The 22463-nt window shown below is 38.2% G+C and overlaps 2 protein-coding genes across 3 annotated transcripts in view; one reads left to right on the forward strand and one right to left on the reverse strand.

Annotated features, from left to right (window-relative positions):
- The window catches only part of NAA50 (N-alpha-acetyltransferase 50, NatE catalytic subunit), a 28532-nt gene extending 22470 nt beyond the window's left edge, over positions 1 to 6062 (reverse strand). For both annotated transcript variants that reach the window (XM_032406558.1, XM_032406557.1), the window contains exon 1: positions 5750 to 6062. In XM_032406558.1, the coding sequence (XP_032262449.1) occupies positions 5750 to 5757 (8 nt within the window). In that variant the 5' untranslated portion in view covers positions 5758 to 6062. The remainder of the gene's footprint in view (positions 1 to 5749) is intronic.
- A 614-nt stretch (positions 6063 to 6676) lies between these two features.
- The window catches only part of ATP6V1A (ATPase H+ transporting V1 subunit A), a 60374-nt gene continuing 44587 nt past the window's right edge, over positions 6677 to 22463 (forward strand). The window contains exon 1 of the mRNA XM_032406560.1: positions 6677 to 6907. The gene's annotated coding sequence lies outside the window, so the exon portion shown is untranslated. The remainder of the gene's footprint in view (positions 6908 to 22463) is intronic.

The following is a 22463-nucleotide window of genomic DNA, read 5'->3' on the forward strand; positions in this document are numbered from 1 at the left end:
TACCTTCTGATCCAAAAAATTCACTTCTAGGGAATTATCCAAAAGAAATAAGGATGTGTGTCAAGTAGTTTTATAAACAAGCATTCACTGCAGCACTATCGAGGACTGAGAAAAGCCTCTGGACTTAGAAAACAAGGTTTTCCGTTAACAGCTTCAGCAATGATAGAGGCTGAATACAGGTCACACTAGCTCAGGAAAGGCAAATGGATACTCCCAATTATCCCTTCTCCATCATGACAAGGTGACTGGATTACAATATTTTAATCTAAAACCAAGAGTGGCCTCAGAATCCTTCATCACAGAGGTATACAACCAGCCACACACTATCTGTTGGCCCACAAACTGCACATTAACTATTTAGAAACACCATCTAAAATTGGATCCTAAGGAAAGAAATGTTTTACACAAACTTTTTTTTTCAGGGTCTAGCACAGCACTGTCCAAAATACAATTCGAGTCACATAAGTAATTTTAAAATTTCTAGTATCTACATTAACAAGAAGAAACAGATGAAATCATTTCAACATGCAATCAAAATAAAAATTAATTTCACTTTTCAAAAAAGTCTTTTTTTCATACTAAGTCTTTTTTATTTACTTACTTTTGGTAATCTCTACATCCAACATGGGGCTTAACTCACAACCCTGAGATCAAGAGTCACGTGCTCTTCTGAGTCAGCCTGGCTCCCCCATACCAAGTCTTTTTAAAATCCAGTGTGTATTACACTGCAAATCTCAATTCAGATGCTAATTTTCCTTGGAAATATTGATCTATATTCACATTTCACAAACTTTATAGATTCACCTATCCAGGTTGTTTTAAACATACTTGAAAATTGTCCAACAACTGACTTTGAGTATCAGTTTCTAAAATTAAAATTTTAATTAAAATTCAGTTTCTCAGTAACACAAGCCACATTTCAACTGCTCAACAGCCTACTGTAGCTAGTCATTACTGTATTGCACAGGACAGGACTAACATTTTTCCAATAAGTTAGGTAATGAATGTGTATAGGAACTGATGGAAGAGATCAAATCAAGAGAAAGTACTGTTCACTATGGGACAATTACATAGTTTTGTAGTTATAATACATACAATTTTCATTTCTGTGATGAAAAGGAAGTTTCTATTGGTTACACCTGGTATTTTAATGGTTTCTGTACGTTGTCCTTAAAAAAAAAAAAAAGGACAACCATTTAAATAATTGAGAAGTTGTATCTTTTCATATGGCACAAAGCTGGAAGCCATAGCTAATATGTGTACGAGAAAATGAGAAGTCAAAAGGATTTCCACAGGCCAAAATGGAAAACATAAGCAAAGTGAAATTTTTCTTTTTAAAGATTTTATTTATTTATTTGACAGAGAGAGACACAGCAAGAGAGGGAACACAAGCAGGGGGAGTGGGAGAGGAGAAGCAGGCTTCCCGCTGAGCAGGGAGCCCGATGCGGGGCTCGATCCCAGGACTCTGGGATAATGACCTGAGGTGAAGGCAGACGCTTAACAACTGAGCCACCCAGGCACCCCAAGCAAAGTGAAATTTAATGTAGGTATTAGTTTGGTCTGGCAAAAGCACTGGCTTTGAAAGATAATGCTTTATATGGATAACCTTTAAAAATCTTTTTCAACCCCAAAATTCATGATTATTCTTTGTTCAGAACTTTACCAACAGTTGTACACAATTTTTGGAAAAAAAATCACAACACTGATGGCAACACAGCATTAGTCACCAATGCACACATGTGTATTGGTAGCAGATCTACTTTCTAAATTATATAATGATTTTATTTACAGACAGATACAAACATCTGATCTTATGATTTATGGTGTAGTTGTACCTGATCATTTACATATTGAAATAAATATCTTATTATAGTTTACTTCTATTTCTCCCTTATGTTGGTTACACCATTATATTGACTTTCTAAAAAATTGTGGCATGGGTAGGTTATATTTTATGTGAATTCGTCTCAACAAAGCAAGGGAATATTACAAAGTATTTTAAAATACAGTATCTCAATCCACATCCCACAAATGACCGGCTTCATAGGAGGAGTATGAATTGGAGGTTTACAAAAGTTAGTGAATTCTCCTTCAGCCTCACTGCCTGTCCCCTCTACAAAAACAGCAGTACAACCTTAAAAAAACCAAAAAAACCACCTGTTTTACCGAAGTATAGAATATGTATGGTAAAGAGCACAAATCTTGTTCACAGCTCACTGACTTTTTTACATATGTATACATCTATGCAATCGATATCCAAAGTAAAGTTAGAGAATATTTCTAGCACTTCAGAAAACTCTCTTGTGCTCCTTCCCAGTCCATGTGCTGTCAGAGATAACCATACTTCAACATAGATTCTTTTGACTGCAGAATCTCCTATTTTGAACTGCACCATTCTATATATTGTATTATATTATTATCTACTTTCCCATCTTTACTTTGCATGTATTCATATTTTGTTAAGGACTTTTTCTTTTTTTTTAAGTAAGCTCCTCGCCCAGCATAGATCCCAATATGGTGCCGAACTCCCAACCAGATCAAAACCCAAGCTGAGATCCAGAGCCAGAAGCTCAACAGACTGAGCCACTCAGGCGCCGCTAAAGACACTTTTATTAGAACTAATTTATACCTCTTTGCTACAATTCAAAGGTATATGGATTCAGTTTTACTCTCTATCATACTGACTAGTTATATTGCCATCTCAGTCATGGCTGTGACCTCTTGCTTGAAGATCACCTTCCCTAGAGAATAATAGATAAAAATTATCAGCTTACCATCCACAAATTCAACCTACAACATCCCTGGTCCATAAAAACAAGCAGCTTCAGTACAAAGGAAATAACATCTTGTAATATACCCTCAAGTTTCTCGACCATGCATATAAATACATGCAGTAATTAAAAACTGGATATTTACTTACTATGGAGGAAAGGCAAATACATGCCAACACAATGGAATGTCCTACTGCTATTACTAACAAAAACAAAGTATAAATATGAAGAAAAATCAGTTAAAGTAAGTTTGAAAAGTTTGAAAATGATAGGCAATATAGGCAATGACATAAAACATTTAAATAGTAGATTGATTTAGAGTTAGAAGTTCTTCATGTTTCGAATTTTAGGTATTTCTATTCAACTTATAGAGTTAGCTCAATATACAGTAAAACACTTAGCAAATAAAATTTCATACAAAAATATATAATCAGGACCACGGTTTCATTTTCACAGGCCTTTCCAAATCAAGAGTCAGGACTATAATGCTAACCACATTGTGCATGGTGATACAAATCTTTGAACTAAAGGACCTTAGAATCTTTTTAAATAATGTCTATTGCCTTCATTTTTTCTGTGCCTTAAATATAAGACTTAGAAATGGAAAAAGTTTTGAAGTCCCATCTTACCTGGTAGTTCTTCATCTGGGAAGTTAAAGGGACTATTCCTGTGAAATCATCTTAAAAGTTTACCATCAGGAACACAACTTAAGGGGTGCCTGGGTGGCTCAATTGGTTAAGCGGCTGCCTTCGGCTCAGGTCATGATCCCAGGGTCCTGGAATCGAGCCCCACATCTGGCTCCTTGCTCAGCGGGGAGCCTGCTTCTCCCTCTGCCTGCCTGCCCCTCCCCCTGCTTGTGCTTTCTCTCTCTCTCTCTCTCTCTCTCATTCTGTGTCAAATAAATAAATAAATAAATCTTAAAAAAAAAAAAAAAAAAGGAACACAACTTTAAGTTTCCAATCATAAGTGATAGGAACTAGACTTAAAGACTCCTTCATTTCGGGGATAGTTGCTGGCTTGCGGTACAAATTCAGTAACTATAAATTTCCTCTAGATTTGGCCAGTTACTCGTTTCTGGGGATTTGCCACCATCCCCAGAATAATAAATCACCATTGTTACACATAAATCACCATTTTAAGCAAAAAGATAATGCCTCATGAGTGTATTAACTGAAGGTAGATTGTGAATAATACCACTGTTTGACCCCATTTCTATTGCCAAGTTAGGTATCAGAAAGAACATTACACCCTAGCAAGACTGAGCTAGACCAAAGATTTTGGATCTAAACACCCAGAATAATTTCTTGGAAGTCCTCCTTTATAAATCCATGCAGTCTCAACTCGGGAACTATTCAGCCTCATTTTTAGTACTCTAACAGAACAAGATGAGAAGTATCGTGTGCTGATAAGAATAAAAAACGAGGGGCACCTGGGTGCCTAAGTCCATTAAGCGTCTGCCTTTGTCTGGGGTCATGGTCCCAGGGTCCTGAGATCCAGCCCCCCAGGGCTCCCTGCTCAGCAGGGAGTCTGTTTCTCCCTCTCCCCCCTGCTCCTGCTATCAAATAAATAAAACCTTAAAAAAAAAAAAAAAAGAATAAAGAAGTAAGAGAAAGCACCCATGTTCAAGGGAAAAGAAAAATCTCACTAAATTATACTGGATCATAAATAAAATAGCCAAACTTCCTAGATCATGATTTAAGTGCTGCAAATACTTCTCATACCTCAATTAGTATCCTGATCGGAACTTCAGAACTTGATGTTTAATATAGTGCAGGTACTATGAAAATTTCACGATTTCTGAATTTAATGTAAAACACACAATTCAGCATTAGAATCAATTTCCAATATTTAAAGCAAAATCAGAGTAAGGAATCATGTACAGACCTAAGGCCAATTAACCCTTCTTGGACCTCTTCGACTCCAATCACATATACACACCGAGAGCCTTGTTTTAGGCAGCATGAGATTATTTCGAAGACTGACTTTTATTTCATCCTCAAAAGGCTGAACAGTTTGAAATGCTTCACTAACTCAACACATAGTAACAATTCTTTAACTGACTTGCTATAATAGAAAAAAATTCAGCCATCTCAGAAAGCTTTTAACATTGATAAAAGGAGAGCTCCAAAACGGCTAATCTAGGAAATATTTTAAAACACCGTGTTATGTAATTAATATTTTAATAGTATATAATTTAATAGTATGGTGATATCCAAATGGAAGTAGTTGAACCAAAATAATCCCTAATTTTATCCAAAAGGGAAACTGAAAAAATATTAATTTTGCTAATCACCTGAAAAAAGCTTCGTAGTAGTAATCAAGGACCTCCCCCACCCCCACAGCACAGGGGCAGTAGCAAACTACTGGAGCAATAGCTCCACCTATTGATCAACAATACTTCCTTAAACATTTTGGCACCCCAAGACTACAGAGCTCACGCTCTCTCCCCCTCCTCCACTCGCTCTGACCCAACCCAAATCCAGTTGAGTCACTAGCTCTTAATACTCATCTCCATGCTCTTTATTCCAATTCTTTCTCCCTCCAGAAGGTTCTGCAGAACTCCCAAGTGTGAATAAGACTGAAAGGTGTCAAAGACCGCAGGTCCTAAGGTTGAGCATGGATCTGAAGAGGACAACCAGTCCACTCCAGTTGGAGTGGTGGGCCGGGGGTGGCTCAGCCGTCCGCTCCCGGGTAGGAGACCCAAGGCGCCTCACAAGAGCTTTTCCCTGTTCCCCCACTCAGCTGCTAGTCTCCGTTCAACCCACACTCGTCCTCCGGGCCGAAATCCTGGCTTCCCCGGGTCCTGCCTCTGCTGGCCCTTCAGCCCGCCAACAGCCCCGCGCCGAGCATCCGCCCCCTCCGTTGAAGAGAGAGAAGCCCAGAAATCTCCCTCCGCCGGGTCTTCGCCCGGAGTCTCTCCCCGTCTTCGCAGCCCCTCTTCCCCGCCGGCCCGGCCCTGCCCGGCTGCCCTTCCTCACCCTTTCATCTTCCCCGCCTGCTGAGGCCGTTGTTACCACCGATATCAACGCCGTTGTCGTCGCCGCCCTGAGCTCTCCGCGCCCTCAGCTCGGGCCACTCAACCCCCACAAGCCGGCCTCCCCGCCTAGGGCAGGGAGCTGAGCGGGTGACGGAGGCCGCGAGAGTCAAGCGCAGCCCTGCGTCTCCGAAGGGGGCGGGGATGTCTCCCGCCGCCGCGCTGTGCCGCCGCTTCTCCACACGTGCACACCGGGCAATCCACTCCCGCCCGCCGCAGCCGCCAGCCAGACCCGCCGCCGCGCTGTGACCTTTCACCCCGCCCCCTCTGCGCGCCGGCGCGCCGGCCGCCTCGCGCGCAGCCGCACTGCTGGTCTCCGCGCACCCTTCCCCCTCCACTTCAGGACCTCCATTTTCCTACTGGGCTGTGGCCTCTGGCGTCATCTTTCTCCTCCCATCCCTTACGACACTACTTGTGGGGCTTGCCTGGTAGGCCCTGGCGGTAAAATCCGGATTTTTCCACCCCTCCCTCTCTTCTCCAATTTTAGCAAGATCGATCTTCCCCGACCCGGTCTCGTTCTTCCAGTTGGTAGTCTCCAGAATGACCTTCAAACGCTGTCTCTTAATAAGATTTTATAAAGATGGTTCTTCTAAATGTAAAGAAATCTGTGGTAGACTCAAACAAATGAGATGTTTTTGAGACCAACGTAATTAACAATCGGCTGGATAACTTGGCTTCTGTCCAGCACGATCCAAGTTTTGAGATCATGTGATTGCCTGGGATTAAGCCTGGTATTTTACCGGCGGGCCACTGTGGGACAGAACGTCGTCGCCATTTCCGGTCCCTAGACCATAGCATAAACGTCACTTCCTTAGCAATGCACTTTAACCCATTTCACGCACGCCCTCTACATTACACTTTACGACACAATGTTTGTGAAATTTTTGTTTTTTCTCTGATTTAATCTCAAGAAAGTTAATGTTAAAACTATTCGCAAAAATACAGGTCCTCGAAATGCAGCACGCCTGCCTCGGGGCGGTCGGCGGAGCTCGAGGTCACGTGACTGTCTAGGCCCGCCCCCTTCTGCAGCTGAAGACTTCCCCTCCCGCAGTGACAGAGCCTCTGGTCCGTGATCGCTACTGTTTCTGCACCTCGCGCCCCGGTAGGTGAGCGGCGACCGGTAACCGGCGACTGGTGGGAATAGGAGAGGGGGTGGGAAGAGAAGAGAAAGTGTGAACGGCGGCCTCTGTTGTCCGGGGCTTCCTCCCCGCTGTCATCCTGCACTGGCTAGGAAGCTCTTTTTTCCAGTTCTGACCCTCGCTTCCCCAACTGTGGTCGCCCCCGCCACTTAGGGGTGAGACGTCCACCTTTCCCGGGTTTGGGGATGAGTGCGGCCATTATGGTTCTCTATTCGGAGTCTTTGGGGCTTCGGGTAGTGGGTTTGGTTCAGCCATTTCTCAGGGTCCGCAGTAGTCTCCAGGTCTTATTCTCCAAAGCCCATTCTTTTGCAGAGGCCCTGCTCGGTCTTCAGCCTTGGGCTGGGAAGCTGGGAGGTAGGAAAAACCCTGGAGGCAGAGGCGTCTCCGGTGAGACAGGCTTGGGAGAGAATGCCACTGATGTGGCCCTCACTGCGGAGTCACTGTAAAGCTTGCTCCGAATGCGCTTTCTCAGTAATTCGGAGTTTTTAATCTGACCTCCCTGTGTGAGGCGTTCTGTAGATGTTCACAGAATTTGGTTGGGCCTGGAAGGGTAAAAACAGGCCTTTTACCTTTCTCTGATTTTATGGTGCAGGAAGGGAGAAAACAGTTGAAAGAATAAAGATGTATTGGCTTCAAAACAGGAGGTGTTGGTAATGCGACAGTCTCAATTGAATGGGGAGGCGTTGAAAGATGATGGTGTTGCGGTTTCGTGCTCTGCAGGAGACCCAGACTAGCTTATGGAAAAGTGACTGGGTTTCCCCGACAGGGAAGTAATTCTTAAGAAACTGATTGGGCTGGAAATAAATGAAACCAATTTGACCTTAAACTTAGAGGTAAGAAGGTTAAGTCAAGATATCGCTTACTTCATATTTTCTGCCTTTGACATTCTCTTTTGTCCTTTCTACCTGAAATCCTACTGAATTGCTGTTCCCAATCAATTCCTTGACCAGTGGTAAATTTATATTAAGTAGCACTTATATTACTCCTTAGCTTTCCAATTTGTATAACTCCAAGTGATTTCTTCAGATTTTGATGAATAGTGTTTTGTGAAAATACAGAATTATTTTGCTTAGGTTTTTGCCCAGCCCAATGTACTCCCACTTCATATATAATGTAGTAACCAGTGTTTTGACCCTAAACAATGTGCTTTAGGGAAGAGTGTTTTTCAGTTTGGGGTTAAACTCCTTTATTTATACTGCAAACTCAGAAAGTCCCCTGGTTCTTTTAAATTGAAAGACCTTACAGAAATTATGATTTTTAAAATTTAAATTACACTTTTTTAAAATCTGGAAAGTCATATCCTTTGTTAAACCTTGTAGTTTTCTAGCCAACATAATAAAAGAATCCATTAGAAAGACGGCTGAGGGCGCCTGGGTGGCTCAGTTGGTTAAGCGACTGCCTTCGGCTCAGGTCATGATCCTGGAGTCCCGGGATGGAGTCCCGCATCGGGCTCCCTGCTCGGCAGGGAGTCTGCTTCTCCCTCTGACCCTCCTCCCTCTCATGCTCTCTGTCTCTCATTCTCTCTCTCTCAAATAAATAAATAAAATCTTAAAAAAAAAAAAAAAAAAGAAAGACGGCTGAAAAGTGAGGAAGATGGAATTCTTTATCTTTGAGTAGTGGATGTGACTGATTTGTTTTTGTTTTTCTGTATCATCCAAATTCTCTACAATAAACTGATTTTGTTAAGGGGAACAAAAGGTTAAAATTCTAGTGTAATATTAATTTAACAAAATATTTTTATAGTAAGTTCAAAATAGAAAAACTGACCTACTGATGCTCCTTGCTAGAAAACATAACTTTAAAAAATGTTTCTTGCTTTCCCTATGTAATAAATAAGACCACTATCCTGGATTTACAGTTTTAGCTATGGTCCTAGTCTACTGGTATGTTTATGTAGCCATGCCCGCTACCAAAATAAATATAGTTTCATCCATTAGTTTGCTCCAGAGTGATGGTCTCTGATCTCTAGAGGAGAGAAAAACATAAGCAGTGTTGCTTCATTGGCCAGGTGACATTCCACCAAATAAGCCACATTTTTTAAAAGCTCTGGAAGTCCAAACCAGTCCTGTCTGGGTGAGACCAAAGTAGGAAAGAGAAAAACCAGCTAAAGAGCGTTGAATCCTAGAGGGGAAGATGTCAATATGAAAGAGGTTGTGAATGAGTCTGCAGTTTTACTTCACAATTTCCCCAATTTTAGGGAACTCTGAAAGCAGTAGCTTAGACCACTAATGAAATTAGCAGCAGGAATTGGTGACTAAATTGCTATTAAAGTTGAGTGTGAAAAAGAGCTTTAACATTATGCATAATTCATACACAAACAAGTGATTTGAAGCTAGAAAGCCATTTCTGAAACTAGTTTGCCTTTTTTTGTTGTTTTTTTTTAAGATTTTATTTATTTATTTTAGAGATAGAGAGAGCTGGGGTAGGAGCAGAGAGAGAGGGCTAAGCAGAGCCCATGCTTGAGTGTGCAGAGCCCGAGGCTTGGGGCTTGATCCCACAACCCTGAGATCATGACCCTAGCCAAAATCAGGAGTCAGACACTTAACTGACTGAGCCATCCAGGCGCCCCTGAAACTAGCTTTTTATCAGTTTATGAATATTACATGGAAAAACCTTAACATTCATTAGGGAATTGTGCTGTAGTCCCAACAGTAATTGACCCACAAGAGTTTTTGTGTTAAGGACCCTGACACTGCTTACTCTGAGGTCGAAGTCTTTCTTAACATTTCTCTGCCTTTATAGATTATCAGCACCACCAAAAATGCTTTGTCCCCCTATTGGCAGAACTAGCCCCTTAGTCCTATAGCACACACAGTATTTTTTGTTCTTCTATTTTCACTTCTAGCACATTGTATTTGATTACTGTTGGCTGGGCTGTTCCTTAGTAAACCATAAAGCTTCTAGGAGTTCAAGGCTAGTGACTCTACTGTTGTCTTTAGAACCAGGATGCTGAAGTACCTGATGAGTCTTTAGTAAATTTTATTTATTTATTTATTGGATGAATGTTTGACAGTTAGGAAGGTTAAACTAGTTTTAAACCTCTTAAAAATCATAGCTCCTTCTAAAGTTGTGTACTAGGTATTAGTTTTCAAATATAAATTGGTAATAATAACCATCCAAATCATGGATAGACAGAAACGTAGACTTTATTAATGCAGTGATCAACTTATTTTCACAGCGTATATGTTTACTAGTAGGTATGGTTATCATCCAAATATGGAAGAGAAGGGAAGAAGAATGAGTTGTCAAAATGTGGCTCTGATGGGGTGGCTGGGTGATGGACACTGGGGAGGGTATGTGCTACGGTGAGCACTGTGAATTGTGTAAGACTGTTGAATCACAGATCTGTACCTCTGAAACAAATAATACATTATATGTTAAAAAAAAAAGATACTAGGAAGGGAAAAATGAAGGGGGGTTAATCGGAGGGGGAGACGAACCATGAGAGACTATGGACTCTGAGAAACAGAGGGTTCTAGAGGAGAGGGGGTGGGGGGAGGGGTTAGCCTGGTGATGGGTATTAAAGAGGGCACGTATTGAATGGAGCACTGGGTGTTATACGCAAACAATGAATCATGGAACACTACATCAAAAACTAATGATGTAATGTATGGTGATTAACATAACATAATAAAATAAAATTTTAAAAAAATGTGGCTCTGTGTAGGCTACAAGTGATACAGCACTAGAATAAAAATCAGAGGATGAGTGTTCAGCCTTGCCGCTTTAGTTACATGCTTTTTAAAGTAAAGTTGGGAGTGGAGGCTTAGGATTTGATACTTGAGAAATCTTCCTCTCAAGGGTATTGTGAGTTCAAGTGAGATAAACCCTAGGTAATCTATGTGAAAGTATTTTAAAAACTAAGTGGTATTTAAATGTAAAGCAATATACTGTAGACTTTATGAGAATAGATTTCCCAATCATACAGACCTGGGTTCAGGTTCTGGCCCTACCACTTATTTAGGATGTGTGACCTTGGATAGTTTATTTAATCTAAGCTTAACTTTTCTCATATTTAAGTTTATCCCATAGGTGCTATTAAATTATAAATTATATCATGAATACAGGGGGCCTAGTACATACTTTGTAAATTTTTGTTAACTTTACTCATATCTGGTTTGGTTTTATATACTGAAAAAATTTTTTTTTTTTTTTTTTTTTAAACATTTTGTTTTTTTATTTTTTTTTTTTTAAAGATTTTATTTATTTGACAGAGAGAGAGATAGCGAGAGCAGGAACACAAGCAGGGGGAGTGGGAGAGGGAGAAGCAGGCCTCCTGCCGAGCAGGGAGCCCGATGTGGGACTCGATCCCAGGACCCTGGGATCATGACCTGAGCCGAAGGCAGACGCTTAACGACTGAGCCACCCAGGTGCCCCTGAAAAAATTTTTTTAAAGATTTTATTTACTTAAGACACAGAGAGAGCGCGCAAGGGAGCGGAAAGAGCATGAGCTGGGGGGAGGAGCAGAAGCAGGCTCCTAGCTGAGCAGGGAGCCCAATGTGGGGCTGGATCCCAGGGTCCTGGGATCATGACCTGAGCCGAAGGCAGCCACTTAACTGATGGAGCCACCCATGCGCCTCCTATATACTGAATTTTTAAAGGAGACTTAAGGCATCCTCTAAAATTGAGGAACAGGTTTGGGATGTAGAGAAACAAATAGAATTTGTTGAGGTTATTACTAAAAAATAGAAGAACTAGAAAAATGCACTTAGAGCAAAGATTCTAAAACAGATTTATCAATAGAAGCTGAGAAATATCAACATTATTAGTCCCATTATTTTGGCAACTGCAGTGACTTAATATTTTTTATATAAATTTTCCAAAGCTTATGATTATTAATATGTGGAATCAATTTAAGGAGGTAGTTCTTCTCTTTCTAAATTTTTATCTCTATAGTGGGTTATAGAAATGTATTAAAATTGTACAGAGCTATAGAGCAGGGACTTTTGAGTTTATGCTTATGTTTAAAAAATTTGCCTTTTATTTTACATGTCTTTATATCTCATTTTTGTCCTCATATGAAGTAGACAGGGGAATGTAGAGATTATAACAGGGACATGAGCTGCAGTAAAAAATTTTCCCTTCTAAATTCATGATTCACAAAGATTAGTGGTTTTATATTGGAAAATACCAGTAAATTAAACAGTAATTGAAGTATAGTTATCATGAGTTTATGTTTCACTTTAATCCTGAAAAATTTATTACTCATACTCATTTGTTCTAAGGAGAGATTTTATGAGATTATTGAATGTAATGTCAACTTCTGTATTTTGGTGAAATAAATTGTGGTCAGTGTTTTCCATTTAACTTCCTTCTGTAGAAACTTTAAAAGTATTACAATTCTGTTTTTTCCTATTGTGAAATGAAAGTGACTCTGGTTTGTATAAGTATTCCTTTATGCATATAGTATATACATATTGTATGTATAGTAAATACATATGTATACATATATATGTTTTTGTGTGTATGTATTTATAAAGAGAACTGGAATGGATATATATATTCACAGTATAGATTTCTTTTTACTTGAAACTATCAAGGCTGTTTTTAAAATTAGCTAACTACTGTGAATAAAATTATCTATGACTAATTTATTTAAAATTCCCCTTTATATTGTTTGTAGTTAGCTCTATTTAATAAATTTTACAACCATGATTAGACTGTTTTTAAAAATTGGTATTCATAGGTATTTTCAGATGTAACCTGTGCTATTTTTTTGGTATCAAAAAATTTTCAGTTTTGAATCTTAATGCTCTCTATAATACTGTTTTTTGGGTGATAAACCTTTTTTTTTTTTTTTTAAGATTTTATTTATTTATTTGACACAGAGAGAGACAGCAAGAGAGGGAACACAAGCAGGGGGAGTGGGAGAGGGAGAAGCAGGCCTCCCACCGAGCAGGGAGCCCAATGTGGGGCTCGATCCCAGGACCCTGAGATCATGACCCGAGCTGAAGGCAGTCACTTAACTGACTGAGCCACCCAGGCGCCCCAGTGATAAACCTTTTTAAAAATTATGCCTACAACATGTCATGTTTTGTTTCTTTTCTGAAAAATAGTTAAGCATATTTCATTGAAAATAAAATGGATAATGCCTGGTATGATGCAAAAGAGCTCCAAATGTATTTGAGCAATGAAAAACAACCAGACTTTATGTTTTGTTTTAGTTATTTCTTTAATTTTTAAAAAAGGAGTGTTTATTTAAAAGTAAAATGGAGAAGACTAATTAATTTGGAAAATATTTGTAAAATTGAAGAAAGAGCATGATAAAAAAAACACTATGTAGTAGTGATTATATATTCGTATTGGAAAAGTTGGAAGGAAATGTATCAAAATAAGTGATTATCTCTAGGTTAGGAGATTAAAGAAATATTTAGAATTTATTACTCTTCCTTTTGTGTATGTGAATTTCTACAATCAATAGTCATTGCTTTGGGCAGCAAAAATTTTTTTTAATTTGATATGGAGAATTAAGACATTTAAATAATGATTTCTTCTTAATTATCTGAATGTCTTAAGTGAAAATGTTTCAATTTATCCAGATAACTAAATAAATTATTTAATTTTATCACTGCAGATGTATTCTTAGGCTTACATAAGCACAGCAAAATTTTAAAAGCAGAAGTAAATCCCAGCATATAAAGGAATTTAATACATGACAAAGCTCTATTTCAATCCACTGGGATAAAATGGCACATATATAGTAAATGTAACTGACACAACTTACCTGCCTAGAAGAAAATAAAATGGAGCTGTTGCTTTGCAGCATAGGCACAAAATAATTTCAGAGGGATTAAAAGCATAAATGTAAACAATAAAATATTTGAAATACCAATCCCCTGAATTTTCTTTGTACATACAGTCTAGATGTAGTAGTTTCCAATGGCAAAGATAAAGGACAAAAGGCAGATTGGAAAAAAAAGTGTTTGAAATATGTATAACAGCTAAAGAGTTAACATTTGTAAGAATTATTACATATTAAGTAAAAGTCCATACCATAGAAACATAGATAAACATGTGATCAGAACTTCATAGAAGAGAAATCCATTCAACAAACTTAAAAAAAAGACATAAAACCTCACTAGTTGGGGCGCCTGGGTGGCTCAGTCGTTAAGCATCTGCCTTTAGCTGGAGTCATGATCCCTCAGGGTCCTGGGACGGAGCCCCGCATCGGGGTCCTGGGACGGAGCCCCGCATCGGGCTCCCTGCTCATCGGGAAGCCTGTTTCTCCCTCTCCCACTCCCTCTCCCTGCTCAGCGGGAAGCCTGCTTGTGTTCCTGCTCTCTCTGTGTCTCTCTCTGTCAAATAAATAAATAAAATCTTTAAAAAAAAATTAAAAACCTCACTAGTAATCGATATGCTAACAATGAAATATTCTTTTCTGACTAGCAAAAATTAAGTGGTAAACCTACTGCTAGTAGGGATCTGCGGTAAAGGATTTTCTCATAGGATATCAGTGGAGATGTGAATTGTTACAGTCTTTTTAGTAAACAATCAGGCAGTATCTGTTAATATTGAAAATATATATTCTTCCATCCAGCAGTCCCACTCTGTGGCGTCTTTTCCTTAGAAATAAAGACAAGCTGGGACACCTGGGTGGCTCAGTTGGTTAAGTGTCTGCCTTGGGCTCAGGTCATGATCCCGGGGTCCTGGGATTGAGCCCCTTGTCGGGCTCCCTGCTCAATGGGGAGTCTGCTTCTCCCTCTTCCTCTGCCCCTCTGCTCCTGTGCACTCTCTCTCTCAAATAAATAAAACCTTAAAAAAAAGGAAAGAAAGACAGGCAAGCATTTACGTGAATGTTGATTACAGCAGTGTTTTATAATAGCAAAACCTGGGAACAAAGGGAATATCTGTCAATAGGAGTATCATTGTATAGATCATGGCACAGGCATATCATGGAATATCTTTCAAGTTATTAAAAAATAGGAGTTAAATCTATACTGATGAGTTGAAAGGATCTCCATCATGTATCTTAAGTGACAAAGGCAAAGTTAGAGAAATTTATGTAATGAGATCCCATTTTTGTAAAACAGTTGAAAAAACACTTTTGTGTGTGTGTGTGTGCTTAAACAGTTGTTAACATTGGAAGGAGGAAATAAGCAAGAGAAAAAAGAAGGAAAGAAAAAAGAGTACCCGCAATAACATATGCATGTAAAACTGTTTACACGTGTCTATAGAAGATGAATTGCAGGAAAAGATAGTCACCAAAATGTTTGGTAGCCATCTCAGAGTGGTTGGATGGGCATTTCAGGTGATTTTTACTTTCGTCCTTACACTTTTCTAGATTTTTGTGTTTTTATTTTTTATAATGAACATAGTGTTTCTGTAATTACAAAAAACAAAACCATTGACATTAAAAAAAAATAAACATTCTGATAGGGCAAAGAAGGAATTAGTAAGGAGGAAAATACCACTTGAAATTACCAGAAATGGCAATTATCTGAAATATTTTTTGACTCATTTATTCTCATGTCGGAGGGGAAAGTGTATAAATTATCCTGGTAACTCCATAAGTTTGCCTTAATTTTGTATAGGTGGTAACCATTGTGTATTCAGTAAGAAATTGTCATTAAAAATGTGCAGGGAGGGACACCTGGGTCGCTCAGTCGGTTAAGTGTCTGCATTCGGCTCAGGTCATGATCTTAGGGTCCTGGGATCAAGCCCTGCATCAGGCTCCCCGCTGAGCAGGGAGCCTGCTTCTCCCTCTCCCGTTCCCCCTGCTTGTGCTCTTTCTCTCTCTCTCTCTCTCTCTCTGTGTCAAATAACTAAATAAAATCTTAAAAAAAAATGTGCAGGGAAATGCTAGGCATTACCAGATTGGGTTGCAAATATACCTTTTATTTTTGTTGTAGTTATTAAGTTTTCCAGAAATTCTTTATGCCTGGGAGATACAGAGCATATTGCACAAATATGGGGTATATCACCTGACTTAATCATATGACAAAATAATAAGGAAAAGTCCACATTTGAGTTTTAGTTAATTAAAAAAACCCAAAAAACTAGATACATGAGTAACTCTCCTTAGGAAATCTTCAAATAAGAATATCTTTCTTTTTTTTTTTTTTTTTTTTTAAGTAAGCTCTACGGCCATCATGGGCCTTGAACTCATGACTATGAGATCAAGAGTCACACGCTCTACCCACTGAGCCAGCCAGGTGCCCCTCAAATAAGGTCTTTAAAGAGGCAAAATTAAAAGCATTGACAATTATTTAATACTTTATTTCAGTCCTTTTAAGAGACTGAAGTTAATACATCGTTTAAGGCTGTAATAGAAAATGTCAGGGACAGCTGGGTGGCTCAGTTGGTTAAGCGTTTGCCTTCGGCTCAGGTCATGATCCCAGAGTCCTGGGATCAAGTCCCGCAGCAGGCTCCCTGCTCAGTGGGGAGTCTGCTTCTCCCTCTCCCTCTGCTGTTCCCCCTGCTTGTGCTCTCTCTCTCTGACAAATAAATAAATCTTAAAAAAAAAAAAAGGCAGATGCTTTAGAGTTGGATTTGTTGCATGCTTAAAGCATCTGTATTTGTTTCTCATGTTCATCTTCTTTGTTTTCCTCTTTTCATTACCAGTATTATTAACTTGATAGTATATATGTTCTTTATCACAACACATACAAATTTCTTTTTGAAAAGAATTGGGATATATGTAAATAAGTAATTTTCAAGCAGTATTGAGAGGCAACATAGCAAGGAGGTTAAGGGCATAAGTACTGGAAATAGACTGGGTCACATCCTGGCTCTGCTACTTCCTAGCAGTGTGACTTTGGGGGAAGTTGCTTTTATCTTTCTTAATTTTTCTCAGCTTTAAAATAAAGATGATAAGAGTATTTACTTTGTTAAGTGTTGTGAGGATTAAATGAATTATATAAGAAAAGTGATTAGATAACTATTGGCACATAAGATCTATATAAATATTTGCCATTATTATTTAGTTACTATGCTCTTTGTTCAGTTAGGTATATATAGTAATTTTATTACTTGGCTTGTTTTAGCACTCATTGAATCATTCAATAATATTTTTAAACAAGTTGAATGGATAATACATGTACAAATGCAGTAAAAATTATGTACTTATATGTGTGTGTTTTCTCCTTTCTCAATCCTTATTTTTTTTCACAAAGGTAATACCTCTTCACATTGTTCTGGACATTACATTTTTCACTTAGCAATGTTATCTTGGCGATCTTTCCACATTTGTACAGTTAAAGCTACATCATTCTTTTAAATAATAGTCTAGTATTCAATTGTACTAATGTGTCATCATCATCATTTGTAACATTTATTGAGAGTTTACTACTGATCCAGGCACTTTTCTTAATGTTTTAGTTGTATTCATTCATGGAAGCCTCACAGAAACCTTATGAAATAGGTGCTGTATTTGTCCCCATTTCATAAATGAAGCAAATTAGGCATGGGGTGGTTAAATGCCCAGCAATGTCACACAATTCATAATAGGACTCAGGATTTGAATCCAGGGCATCTTTCCAGAGTCTATCTTAATATCGCCGAGTATTACAGTATTACATACTATAAATAGTATGACAAGTTATTTAACTAGTCTCCATAGTAATGGATGTTTACAAACTTTTGCTGCTATAAGGAACAGGCTATAATATTTTGATAATAGGACATTTTGTACACATTAAGGAAATTCCTGGAGATGGAAGAACTGGGTCAAAGGATATGTACATTTTGAAATCTGGTGGGTATGGCCAAATTACTCTCCAATTTAGCAATGAACAAAAGTTCAGATTTGTCCTCAGTATTGTGCTGAAATCTGCCAAATCATTTAGCTTGAGTCTTTGGGAAGCTGAGGAGCTAAATGCCTTGAACATTTCTAGCATCCCTGAATTATGAGTGATCTACCATCTTGTGATAGCATAGGCTACCCATCATATCTACTCAGTGTAGCAATGTCAGTGTAAGAACAAAGTATGACATTTGGACTTCCTGTTACTTTCAAATAATGGTAAGTATTCTCGTTATGATTTGCAGTGTTGCCTATGTGATTTATGCGTTGAAATGCTATAAATTGAAGTTTGAATGTGTACCATTGAAAGAGCAAAATGCTACAATTGTCAATGTATATTATTAAAAGAGTAAAATGCTATGATTGTTAATAATTGTGAAAGTTGCCAATTTTATGTACCAAAACAGTTATGTAAGTGCTTTCAAATAATTAAATAGGGAATCAGATTGCCAATTAATAAGACCATTGAGAATGTGATAGCTAAATGTACGAACAGTTATGTATTTTCTTGTGAAAAATGGGTTTTCAGTAATCGGTAAGTCCTGGTCTTAGGTAATGAAGAATTAGGCAGTGGGCATTGGGGGGGGGGGGGGGGGCTTTATTCAGCTGAGTTACAACATCCACAGATTGTTTTATTTATTTATTTATTTATTTATTTTTAAGATTTTATTTACTTATTTGACAGAGAGAGACACAGCGAGAGAGGGAACACAAGCAGGGGGAGTGGGAGAGGGAGAAGGAGGCTTCCTGCTGAGCAGGGAGCCCGATGCGGGGCTCAATCCCAGGACCCTGGGATCATGACCTGAGCTCAAGGCAGATGCTTAACGACTGAGCCACCCAGGCGCCCCATCCACAGATTGTTTTAAATATACTTCTGCTCAGTGTCCTCTGTCTCATTGGTTTCAAGAAAAGGAAAAAATTATCATTAATTCAAAAAGCAGGCTGACTGACACCAAATTCTTTAATGTGATCCAAAGCAGACACTTAAAATACAGAATCTGCTCAGGTCCCAGCTTAGTGTACCTACAGTGCTCGAATGTACCTACGGTACTTGAATGCAGATTTATAGTACTTGCTATTGTTCAGCAGGGTGTGTGTATGTGAGTGTTTTAAATATGATCTCATCCTCACCCAAAGATACTGTTGGATAACGAGGGTGGGGGAAATACCTATAAAGAGGCAGAGATAAACAGGCTATCAATTCTTTATTGTGAACTATTTCTACTTCAAACTAGAGCAGTATAAAACAGTAGACAATAACTCTCCCTCTACCTTTATCCTCCGAATGAGTCATTGAACCATAGCAACTTTGATATCCAAAATATTAGAGCTTAACCTTCATCTTGGAAGACAAACCTTTCTATACCTCATATTTCAAAAATTCATTCAAGATAGGGTTAAGATTTTCCCAAATCCTCATCCAAGATATTGCCTTAAGTTCTGTTCTGAAAACATAGATGAGTAAGTACTTTAAAGGCATATCTGACTAATGTATTCCTGAGCTGTTAAGTATTCCCAGGACTTGCTGAACTTGACAGTATTGAAGTGTGCTCATACAGCCTTATCAGGAGCCACATAAATTCATTTTAAACAAACAGACAAAAACCTGTTTGGCTGTTTTTGATGGTTCCCCCTGTGATGTTCCTGGGGTTAAGATTCTCTTATGAGTTTCATAAGCCATGTGTCTTTTATAATTATTAGTTGACAAGTAAAAACAAAAATGAATGTGATATATACTATGTAAGCATTTATGCCCTATAGGAGTCATATTACTAATACTTTGTGCTTTTGAAAAAAATAGTTTTATTGAGGTATAATTGACATACACATATTTAAACTGTACAGTTTGATGTTTTGATATATGTATACACCTGTGAAACCATCACTGCAATCAATATAGTGAACATATCATTACCTCCAAAAGGTTTTTTCTCATGCTTCCTTGTGATCCCTTCCTTCCATACCTCCCCACTATGCATTTCTAAGCAACCATTGATCTTTTTCCTGTCACTGTAGGTTAGTTTGCATTTTCTCAAATTTTACCTAAATAGAACCCTTTTTTTTTTTCTGTCTGCCTTTTACTTACCATAATTATTTTGGGATTTTTTCCAGGTTGTTAAGCGTTTCAGTGTTTCTTTTTTTTTTTCATTGCTGAGTATTATTCCATTGTATAACTATACCACGATTTGTTTATCCATTCATCTGTTGATAGATATTAGGGTTGTCTTTCCACTTTTTGGCTGTTATGAATAAAGCTACTATAAACATCCATATAAAAGTCTTTGGACATAAGCTTTCATTTCTTTTTTAAATTGTTTTTATTTTAAGGTATTTTTTAAGAATCTTATTATTTTTAAGTAATCTCTACACCCAGTGTGTGGCTCGAACTAATAACCCCCAGATCACAAGTCTCATGCTCTACCAACTGAGCCAGCCAGGTACCCCCATAAGCTTTCATTTCTTATGGGTAAATACCAAGGAGTAGGACAGCTGGATCATATGTTAGGTGTCTGTTTAACTTTTTAAGAAACTGCCAAATTGTTTTCCCAAATGCTTGTGTCATTTTACATTCCTACCACCAGTATATGATAGTTCTAGTTCTATATCCTTACCAACATTTCCTATGGTCAGTCTTTTTAATTTTAGCCATTCTATTATGTGTGGAGTGGCATTTTATTTTGCTTTTAATTTGCATCTTTCTAGTGATGTTAAGCATCTTTCATGTAGTTATTTACCATCCATATATTTTCTTTGGTGAAGTATATGTTCAAATCCTTTGATCATCATTTTAACTGTGTTTTTTTAATCCAGTTTTGAGAGTTTTAAAATATATTCTAGATATGTCCTTTATTACATTTATGCTTTGCAAATATTTTTGCCCAATCTGGAACTTGGCTTTTTGTTCTAACAATATTTTGAAGAGCAAAAATTTTTAACTTTCATGAAGTACAATTTCTCAATTTTTTCTTGTATGGATTGTGTTTTGAGTATTATATCTAATAAATCTACCTAGTCCAAGATCACAAAGGAAGTTTTACGGTTTTAGGTTTTACATTTAGGTCTACCATCCACTTTCAGTTTATTTTTGTATATGCTACAAGGTATGGATTGAAGTACCTTTTTTTTGCATTTGCATTTAGACTTGTTCTACCACTTATTAAAAAACTAACTTTCCCCACTGAATTGCCTTTGCACTTTTGTCAAAAGTCAGTTGTCCACTTATATCTGTGTTATATAGCCATTTTGAGCTAATCAATGTTTATAGAATTTTAAATAATAATACCAGGCAGAACAATAGAGATTTTATCTATTCTTTGTAGAATAGATGTTCTGTTGGTGTTCAAGCATTCATAATAAGCAAAATAACCATTAAAATTTCAAGATTTTCAACATTTCCCACTCAGCCTTTGCCAGTATTGTCACTGAGCAGTATTTAGTAGTTGTCTACTATGTGTCAGGGTGCTTTACTATGTAATTGGGGTACTCAGTAAATGAAACAGGTACAGTCCCTGTTTCCCTGGCATTTACAGTCTGGCAGTGGAGACAGACATTGAACAGCTCTGTTCACAGATTTTTAATTACAGCAGTAGCAAGTATGACAAAGGAGCAATATTGAAGACCGGGAACACATACCAGGAGGAACTGGAAGTTAATTCCTTAGCAAACCATACTATTGAAAACTTCTTTCTGTAATTAAATCCTTCTCTCCCACAGCCACTTTAGTTCAATAAACCCTAGTTGTTATTAATCATGGAATACTAGGCAAACCATTAGAAATGCAACTTCTTGCCCTCTGAATTGGAAATGTCTGTGAACTTTTGACTAAACTCATCCCTTTAAATCCATGTTGTAAAGTGTTTTCTAATCTATACTAGGCAGCATTCTTTCCCACTTCTGTGCATACTTTATCCTTTAGGTCATATTTTCACTGCAGAGATTTTATGAATTCCTGAGTTGAAGGTGAACCTGTTTATGGTAATGCTTCTTTTAACATTGGGTTAATCTGTCTTTGTACACTTTGTAAACCTTCTATCTCTTCTATTCCATCCATGAAATAAGTGACAGGACAGATCCATTTGAATACATAAATATCACTTTATAATACAAATGTAATAGCATTTTCACTGCAACACTGTTGGTGCTGACTCTACTATGTATATTGTTCTCAGATATGTGTATTGCTTATATTTGGCCAGGTTGGCTGTTCGTGATATGTTTGCTTGGGAAAACAATCCAGAAAATTTCTCCTTAATTAACATTTAGAAGAGTGATACGGTAATTGTAGGCAGTTTTTAAGAGAAGTTTCTTAGTATTTTGAGCAGTGACTTTTTTTTTTAAGTAGTTGAAAATTTTCTAGGTTGATTACTTTTAAAGGGGATAATTCTCAGGGCGGCCTGGGTGGCTCAGTCGTTAAGTGTCTGCCTTCGGCTCAGGTCATGATCCCAGGGTCCTGGGACTGAGCCCCACATCAGGCTCCCTGCTCAGCGGGAAGCCTGCTTCTCCCTCTCCCACTCCCCCTGCTTGTGTTCCCTCTCTCCCTGTCTCTCTCTGTCAAAAAATAAATAAAATCTTTAAAAAAAGGCAGGGGGGGATAATTCTCATACATGACCGCTGACATTTTTTTTAATTGGTATGGTCACTTCAGCCACAGTTTATCTGAGACAACCTATCCAAAAGCCAAACAGCCATTGCAGTGCTCAGAGGCCATGAAGGTTAAGGGTCCTCTCAGAAGAGAATTTGCTAAGGACAGTGCTTGGTACTCTGAACTTGGACTTGCA

This window comes from Phoca vitulina, unplaced genomic scaffold (genome assembly GCF_004348235.1).
Source record: "Phoca vitulina isolate PV1807 unplaced genomic scaffold, GSC_HSeal_1.0 scaffold8, whole genome shotgun sequence".
Taxonomy (NCBI): domain Eukaryota; kingdom Metazoa; phylum Chordata; class Mammalia; order Carnivora; family Phocidae; genus Phoca; species Phoca vitulina.